Source organism: Cyprinodon tularosa, unplaced genomic scaffold (genome assembly GCF_016077235.1).
Source record: "Cyprinodon tularosa strain WSP-4 unplaced genomic scaffold, ASM1607723v1 ctg197, whole genome shotgun sequence".
Lineage (NCBI taxonomy): Eukaryota > Metazoa > Chordata > Actinopteri > Cyprinodontiformes > Cyprinodontidae > Cyprinodon > Cyprinodon tularosa.
Genome location: NW_024038720.1, coordinates 1,547,346 through 1,557,025, shown reverse-complemented (window position 1 = coordinate 1,557,025; position 9,680 = coordinate 1,547,346). Strand labels below are relative to the sequence as shown.

General features: G+C 39.7%; 1 protein-coding gene across 2 annotated transcripts; it reads left to right on the top strand.

Annotated features, from left to right (window-relative positions):
• Positions 1-561: 561 nt before the first annotated feature.
• On the top strand, positions 562-9,680 carry LOC119782725 (cartilage intermediate layer protein, nucleotide pyrophosphohydrolase). Of its 2 annotated transcripts, none has more exons than XM_038283826.1 (9): positions 562-714; positions 1,420-1,534; positions 3,461-3,496; positions 3,607-3,876; positions 4,033-4,212; positions 4,293-4,598; positions 5,144-5,252; positions 7,067-7,215; positions 7,299-9,680. In XM_038283826.1, the coding sequence occupies exons 2-9, from the start codon at positions 1,471-1,473 to the stop codon at positions 9,641-9,643; spliced, it is 3,459 nt and encodes a 1,152-aa protein (XP_038139754.1). In that variant the 5' UTR covers positions 562-714; positions 1,420-1,470; the 3' UTR covers positions 9,644-9,680. The 2 variants fall into 2 exon arrangements, with proteins under 2 accessions (XP_038139754.1, XP_038139753.1); XM_038283825.1 differs by having other exon boundaries at positions 564-716; positions 1,389-1,534.

Here is a 9,680-nt window from a genome sequence, read left to right as displayed (position 1 = left end):
TCAAAAAAAATGAAAGGTTGTTCTAGGGAAATATCAATCAAGATCCAATAAGCTCTGGCTAATTGGGCTCAAAATTAAAAGATATCTAGAATGGTTTGCAGTTGCACAGTACACTGTACATCTGTTTATTTTTTAAACAAAATATCTTTTTAAACAAAAGTGGAATTTCAGGTTTTTTTTAAATCACACCAAACTTATGATCAATATATTTGTAGAAACAGCTGTCCTATCCTTAGGATCCTTAGGAGCACAAATTTAATAATGCGTGTGAAACCAATTTTACTCAAACCATACAATGTGACGCAACTGTGAGAATTAAGAATCAGAATCACCAGTCTGGCTCATTCGCCACTTCAGTCTTTTAACACATAGGTCAATCTATTAACACACTTGCCTTTGCAATGTGAAGCACCTGATAATTTCTCTTTTATACAAAAGACCATCTAATAATCGCTTGATGTCATAGTTCTACAGTAGGAGGTAAAAAATAAGAAACAAAAGGTGTAACTGTTGTAACCCTGTGGCCAGTTCCTGAGAGAAGAAGGTGTGGTGTCAGAGGCAGAGAGGTATAAAAGAGACGGAGGACAGTTCAGTAGAAGAAAAAGCTCAAGAGGAGGAGAGACATGTGAAAGAACTATCTGCAAAAGGAGAAAGAAGATTTTCAAGTTTAAAATAAAAAATCAGAAGCTCTGTACCAAGGGTTCATTTTTCAAAAGGTAAGAATAAATTAATCTACTTGTTTTATTAATGGATGGGATATTTAGATTAAACTGTGCAGAGAAGTTAGATTATCAAGATCTGGAAATGAAAGATTGTATTAAATCTAAATGAACTATTTACAGGCTCAGCTTCCATCCTTTTTATTATTTGCACCATGTACAGTTTAATCAACTATTGTTAGAACATTTGTGTTGCGGTTTCTTTATTCTCACCTTTTTGCTTCACATTAACACTTTTTAAAATATTCACTGTAAAATATTAGGCATAAATACCCGAGAACACGGTCATGTTCAGCTTTTTTTTTTTTTTTCAGTTTTTAAGTTGGACCTTATGTTTGTGCGTGGGTGTTTTGGTTGTGAGGCCAGAGTTTCATCAGATATGTTTGAGTGGTCCCCTGACAAATGCTGATGGCGAACACAGATGTGTAATCTGAGAGCAGAGCTCTGTCCATCCAGGTTTTTGTTCTTTTAAAACCTCAAAGAAACTTACAGCATGTACTTACTGCAACATTTTGTTGCTTATCAAGTATTCTTATACACATTTGAAAGTTAACCACCAGTCCCAGGTTTCCATGCCCTTTATGAGCTGTTCCACAGTTTTATTGGGATGTACAGTATGTGCAAAACATTCATGGCATGGAACATATTTTAACTTAATCATTTCACCAGGTGCCTTTGCTGCTTTTCTCTTGGACTTGCTGTAGAGAAACACATACAAGAGAAAGGTCCAGTGTGGAGGCAGAGTGTGAAAATGTCACAGAGGCCTCTTCTCATCTTCCTGGGAATCACCGCAGCCAGTCTTCTAACAGTTCAAGGTGGGACTTGTAAAAATTCATGTTATTTCATGTTTTCTATTCATGCATTTTAATTACATATACAGTACTATGCAATTGTTATGAAGTGACCTTTTATATTTGAAAGCATGTAGAAGGATTTTTCATTTTGTTTGCATTATTGAATCATCAGTCTTTCTGATTTTTTTTTACTTTAGACTTTGGTTGCTTTGGCAGTCATTTTCTGTCTAGCCTTGGAATGTGAATGTGATATGGTGGAAGCATCAGAATAACAAAAAGGAAGCATGAGGTCCAAAGAACTGAATTTATAGCCGATATGGAATATCAAATACTAAGGGATTTTACAGACACAAACATGCTTAATAGACAGAGTGCCCTACAGCAGGAGTTCAGTAATCCTATACAAAATGGTTTCTGTCGTGGTCATTTCTCATGCGTTCATCCTAAATCAATTCTTAGCTGAGAGTAAAGTGGAAATCTGATGTCTCCTCCCAAAATAAACAAAAATAAACTTCATTCATTTAATCCAGCTAAAGGGTGAAATGTAAAAAGATTAGGTATGAACAGATTTTGCAGAGCAATGTAAGGTTAAGAACACTTATTTGAATATTATAAAGTATTTGTAGTGTCTTTAAACAAAACTGACCCATAACCTGTTTATCAGTACATATTCAGAAGGGTAAAATCCCTACCCCTTGGAAGATCTCTCATTTCATATATATATATATATATATATATATATATATATATATATATATATATATATATATATATATATATATATATATATATATATATATATATATGTGTGTGTGTGTGTGTGTATTTCTTTAACAATAATGTCAATTCAGTTAAGATTAAAAGCCTGCATTGCAGATCTCATTCTAAATAAAGTCTTCAAAGCAACTGAGAATTGACGTTAAGACTGGAGTTAACTGATGAAAAATATCTAACTTTATTGTTAATTACTTGTTTTCCTTTGGAATTATTTCTAGTTGAGTTTCTTTTGATCCATAATTTTTAACCATCCAAATCACCAGTGATCAAACTGATAAGAAGGTATGTTGGAAGTGGCTGATAGTATTTTCTGTCACGACTCAGAACAGAGGGCCCCAGTATTTAGGTAAGACAAACAGTGAAATAACTTAAAAATCATTTTATTTAGAGAGGATCTGCAGTAGAAGCAGCTAGGATGTCTAAGACAGGAACCTCTACAGGAGAGAAACACTGGTTAGTGTACACAATAATCTGACGGAGGATGATTATGAACATGTGAGTCACTAACCTAGTTTTATAGTTCAGTTTGTGCCATTGAACAAGGTTGATTCCAGCCGATCGGCTGACAGAAAGTTCCAGACACTGAAGTCTTAAACTGGCAGGAGGTCAGACCCAAGCAGACAAAGGAAGGATAATCCAGGTCCAGGTCAGGAGGCAGATTCAGCTTCTGTCTACAAGAAGAGTCCAGCAGGTGTCCGAAGACAGGTCAGGAAAACAGATCACAACAGGGACAGGCTGGCTCAGAGGTCCAATAGCAAAACGGGTCAGGATCAGACAATCAGAACAAAAACAGTTACGCTCAAAAACTCTCACACCAAAGGCTCAAGAATAATCTGTTACTGATGGCTGGGAACAAGCAGCTTAAATAGAGGCAGGAGCAGGTGGATCAGATTAGCACTAATGAGAAATCAGACAGAGTTAAACATGTGAATGAAATAAACAATTAAGCCAGTCATCAGCGCCAAAATCATGACAATTTTTGAGCCATGTTCTTTTGTCTCATGCCTTAAGACATGTCTAATATAAACAATTGATCAGCTTACCTTTATTTTTATGCAATTATCTGCAATAATATGTTGCTTTTTGAAACAGTTTACGCATGTTTGCTATACCTCCATTACAGAAAGGCATTAATCACTCAAACTCAAAAGCATTTTTTATAAATTACAGGATCATGGAGAGGAGAGTCTCTCCATCACTCTGATGGTAAGTAATACAAATAAAACTAAGGCTGAAGTTTTAGCCTATATCCTTTTATGTGGTATAGTCTGTGAAGATAAATGCCTATCTTTTTTCTGTTTATTCCACATGTCCAGACAACTATGAGTGGACCACATGGTTCAATGTTGACCACCCAGGAGGTCGAGGAGACTACGAGCAGCTGGATGCCATTCGCTTCTACTATCGCACCAGAGTATGTGAGACTCCACGAGCAATTGAAGCTAGAACCACGGAATGGGTCCCAGCCCGTGAAACCGGGGAGAAGATACATGCCGACCCAACAATAGGATTCTGGTGTCTCAATGAAGAGCAAAGTCCTGGACGCAACTGCTCTAACTATGCAGTTCGTTTTCTATGTCCAAAAGGTTTGGACCCTTGAAATTAAAGATTTTCTATAATAATAGTTTATTGTTTTGTGGGGTTTTTTTGCTGTGTTTTTATTTACCTTTAATGCACTTTAAAATAATATCTTGTCGCTTTAGAAGATCTGTCACAATAACCATGTGATTTTATTTTACCAGAAAGAAGTGTGAACATTCAGGGAACCTGGGGTCTGTGGTCAAACTGGAGCCCATGTCCTGCTCTCTGTGGTCAAGTTGGTGTGCAACTTCGCTATCGAAGCTGCCAGTCTCATTCAGTTCCTTGCAATGGGCCTAAAATAGAAGGGAAACCATGCAATGGGCCTGAGTGCATGAAGACAGGTGGGTGAAGTTTAAATGAACTTTACAGTTGGACACAAACTAAGGCAAAAGTTCCCTAATGAGAGTTTTCTGTTTTCTAGATTGTTATCTGCAGTGTGTGATGGGGAGAGTAAATGCTGACTGTGACGCTTGCATGTGTGAAGAGCACACCCTTTTGGGTTCTGTGCGAGGTGCAGGTGGTCTGATTGCTGAGGGGGCAGCCATTCTTCGCTCAGGCAAACTCCTTACCCTCACAGACCACAACGGACATTTCCGAATCCCTGGAATCTGCCCCGATGGTAACACAACCTTGACAATCAGACTGCTGGGGCATGCAACTCTTGATGTTGTTGTGCCCATCACCAGTGAGCGGACCTCGGTTCTAAGTGTGCAGCTTAAAAGAGAAGGTATGAATTGTGTCTAAACCCAGATTAAAACACATCCTAAACTGCATTACAGTACAGAATTTTTACTTATGATTACCTACATTATTCCTTGTTGCTAGATCACAGAATATAAAAAAAAGAATGAGGCTCACCTGTCGATGTATTTTAATATAACACCTCAAACCTAATGTGTCCTTTTTGTCATGTGGGGAAAAAATCTTACAATATCGGCAAAGATACTGGAAACAAAATTGTGGATCATCACAAGTATGGTTCATCCTTCAGAATAATTTTTAGGCCTAAATTTGTCATATCCATCTTTTGAAAATAGGATAGGAATGTATAATGTAGATGTATAATAAATAAAACTATCTTGACACTCAGAAAGCCATAGATTAATAAGTAATAATGCGAATGAAAGGCCAAGGCAAGGGCGTTGTGAAGGCTATCAAGAGTTTTAATGCCCATAAAAAATAATTTAACAAGATAGAACTGTAAAAGCACACAAGAAAGGTTGCAAAAAAAATTATAAATAATAAACTAACTCTATTTGACTGTTTTGATAGATAAGCTTCATGTTGTGAGCAACCCTGAGAGTAAAGCCAGAAGAGAGGGACAAAGTGTTGCCTTCTGCTGCAAAGTAACTGGAACGCCGCCACCAGACAAATACCAATGGTGAGATCTCAACTCACACACATAATGTCAATTTTTAAGTTCCTTCTTTGAGTTAATGACAGACATTTTAACTTTTGGAGTAGTAGTGGAGACTGGGGAGACTCGAGAGATAGATGCAACAAGAGACAACTGCAACAAGTCTTTTTTCTCTAATCAGAAGCATGCTATTTTGATGATAGTAATACTGCATGTGTTTAGATGGACCAATCCCCTAACCAGTAGGTCAGAAGACAAATCGAATTTCATTTAATTGGAAAAGAAAATGTATTCTGTTTATATGTATGTAGAGATTCCAAAGTTACAGACAAGGTTTACAAACCATAAAAAATTCTCAGAATAATACTTATTGAGACAAAAAAAAGTTGATTTGGAAAATCAATGGATTCGTGACCAATTGCAAATGTCTTAAAGGGGTGTTGCAAAAGTCCCAGGAATGGGAAACATTGCAACAACTGACTTTTTTTAATGAATATGGTGAAAAAAGTATGTCAAATTAAATAATTTAAATTGTAAGAGCAACTAGCAATCAGATGAAAGTTTTATGTAACCATAAATGGTATGTGCAGCCCTTAATACCTTCTTAAAGGAATAGTACACCCAAAACATAATTAGCCTTCATTTTCTACTCACCCCCATGCTGAACAACACTCTGGAGTACTTTTTTGATATCTCAAATGCATCTGGAGATCTGAGAGGCTTCTTGCTGTCTGCTGACATTCAAATAATGGAGGTCTATGGTGCCCGAGACAGAAAGGTCCATAAAAGTCCACAAAAAACGTGTCAATATTCCTCCATACTGCTCGTCCAATGTATTCCAAGTATCCTGAGTGGGTAGCATCCAGAATTTACTCATTTAGAATGTTTTTAGAGCATAAACAGTAGTGTATAGGATTTCCTGAAAGCGCGCACATGCGCGTTCACGACGCTACGGAAGCCGGCAGACCAAACCAGCGCATTCAGCTCGGCAAAGAACTCATGCTCTTCCTCAACACTGAAGTCCTAAGACATTTTTCTTTCGTTGTTTCTTTCTTTGCACAGGTAAACAGCACATTTCTTCTTCTACGCTTGCATTATTGGCAGAGCAGACGCTGAATGCGCACTTTCATCTGGTTTGGTCTGCCGGCTTCCGTAGCGTCGTGAACGCGCATGTGCGCGCTTTCAGGAAATCCTATACACTACTGTTTATGCTCTAAAAACATTCGAAATGACTTCGTTTCGAGTAAATTCTGGATGCTACCCACTCAGGACACTTGGAATACATTGGACGAGCAGTATGGAGGAATATTGACACGTTTTTTGTGGACTTTTATGGACCTTTCTGTCTCGGGCGCTGGGCACCTCCATTATTTGAATGTCAGCAGACAACAAGAAGCCTCCCAGATCTCCAGATGCATTTGAGATATCAAAAAAGTACTCCAGAGTGTTGTTCAGCATGGGGGTGAATAGAAAATGAAGGCTAATCATGTTTTGGGTGTACTATTCCTTTAAGAAAAAAAGTTGCATCTGCCCCCAGGTTCCCCTACTTTTATGTAAATGCAGCTAAGTAAACATTTTAATAGGTGTAGCACTTACAAAAAAGATTATAGCTATAAGTAAAGGGATTATATGTGAAACAACAACCCATCTGAAACTTAATGTTCACACAATAACTCAGGCTACATACTAACTACTGTAAGCTCACTGCTTATTTCTAAGAAATAAGTTTTTAAAAGAAAAAACTCCCTCAATAACTGAATAGTAATATCTTTAATACACTAAAGTTAAACCTTTAAAAAAAGATTTTCTGCTATTTTCCTATGTGTGTGAGCCAACAGGTATCATAACAACAGTCTCATGGAGATGCAATACGAAAGCACGCTTGTCCTGAAAGATTTACGTCCAGATCAAGCAGGAGAGTACTACTGCAGGGCAAGTGGTCCGTCTGGTGCAGTTAAAACCAAACCAGCATCTCTAAAAATTATAGGTGTGTTCCTAGCAAATTAACTGAACATACATCAGCAGTGTAAGTGTAAATTTGAAATGTTTATTTGTACATTTTCAATGCAGGAGGAGACGAGCATTCATGCAACCCCAAGCCCGAATCTCATCTCATTCGTCTTCCACATGACTGCTACCAAAACAGCACAAACTCCTTCTACTACGATGTTGGCAAATGCCCCTCAAATACATGTGCTGGACAGCTGGATAATGTCATCAGGTGCAAAGACAACGTAGCGTACTGCTGTGGTGTGGCAAAGATGGAAGAGAGGCAGCTGACATGTCAAGGCTACCAGCTGCCCACCATGGTGGTGACAGAATGCGGCTGTCAGAAATGTGTGGACACCAAGGCTGTTGTGTATGGCCGTGCCATTGCAGCAGACAATGGTGAGCCAATGAGATTTGGCCACATCTATATGAATGGAGTCAGGATTGGCCGTACTGGGTACAAAGGCACCTTTACTGTCCAGGTTCCCCCAGACACTGAAAGACTAGTTCTGACGTTTGTTGACAACATGCAGAAATTTGTTAACACTACAAAGGTGCTCCCATTTAAAACTAAGGGGGGAGCTGTATACCATGAAATCAAACTTTTACGGAAGAAAGCTCCTGTGACCATTATTTCCTCAGAAACTAATACTTTTGATCTAGGAGAGGTAGATGGCCAAGAGGCAATGGTCCAAATCCAGATTCCCCCTAATTCATTCTATAAGCAGAACGGAGAAGTCTTTACTGGGAACGTCAATGCAAGTATTACATTCTTAGACCCGAGAGATGTCTCTACTGCTGCTGCTGCTTCAAGTGACCTTAATTTTATAGGAGGTGAGGGTGATGTACTTCCACTGAGAACCTATGGCATGTTTTCTGTTGACTTTAGAGGGGAAGAAAATGATGAACCTCTAAATGCAGGTGAAGTGAAGGTTTTTCTGGACTCTGCTCAGGTAAAGATGTCAGAGCACCTCAGCAACATGAGGCTGTGGTCACTGAATCCTGAAACTGGCCTGTGGGAAGACGAGGGAATTCTCCAGCTGGAAAAGAAAAAGAGAAGCAAAAGGGAGGAGAGAACATTTTTGATCGGAAACATGGAAATCAGAGAAAGGCGTCTGTTTAACCTGGACGTTCCTGAAAACCGCAGGTGTTATGTAAAAGTAAGAGCTTTCCGCAGTGAGCGTTTCATGCCTACTGAGCAGGTAGAAGGAGTTGTGGTGAGTCTCATAAACATGGAACCAGTAGCTGGCTTCTCCTCGAATCCACGTGCCTGGGGCCGTTTTGATAGCGTTGTTACTGGCCCAAATGGGGCTTGTCTTCCAGCCTTTTGTGACAAACAAAAACCTGATGCTTATTCTGCATATGTAATGGCCAACCTCGGGGGTGAGGAGCTGGAGGCTGGGTCCTCTTCTCCTAAACTTAATCCTGGCCTCATTGGAGTACCACAGCCTTACCTGACAAAACTCAACTACAGGCGGACTGATCATGAAGACCCTAGAGTAAAGAAGACAGCATTTAGTATCAACGTGGCAAAACCAAGTTCTAATGCTGCCGAGGAATCCAATGGACCAGTGTATGCATTTGAAAAACTAAAAGAATGTGAGGAAGCCCCATTCAGTGCAGCTCATTTCAGGTTTTCAAGAGTTGAAGGAGACCGTTATGATTACAACACTGTGCCATTTAATGAAGACGACCCAATGAGCTGGACGCAAGACTACCTGAGCTGGTGGCCCAAGCCCATGGAATACCGCGCCTGTTACATCAAGGTTAAAATAAACAGTCCGCATGAAATCAATGTAAGGTCTCGTAACATGGGTGGCACTCATCCAAAAACTGTGGGCCAGCTGTACGGTCTCAGAGACACTCGCAGCATTCGTGATATGGAACAGGCAAATGTTTCAACCGTGTGTCTGGAGTTTAAGTGCAGTGGCATGCTGTATGATCAGGAGCGTGTGGATCGTACTCTGGTGAAGGTGATCCCTCAAGGTAGTTGTAAGAGGGACCATGTGAACTCAATGCTTCAGGATTATTTGGTGAACCACCTACCTCTAGCAGTCAACAATGACACCAATGAGTTTACCATGTTGGCACCTCTAGACTCTCTGGGCCACAACTACGGAATCTACACAGAGACGGAACAGGATCCTCGTACAGCGAAAGAGATTGCTCTTGGGCGCTGCTTTGATGGCACTTCTGATGGTACATCTCGGGTCATGAAAACTAATGAGGGCGTGGCGCTAACTTTTACTTGTGGGGACCGTGAAGTGACACGCCAGAGTGTCTTTCAAGCTATGCAGAACTCTCAAAGTCAGATAGTTACAAGTGTTGCCAGAGGAGACAACAGGAAAACCAAACGTCGACAGAGAGCCAACCTATCCCGCAGGAGCAGTAAACGTAGCCCCAGAAATCCTAAACGAGGGTCTTAACAAGGTAGAAGATAAGTGACTCTACCCATAGACCAGG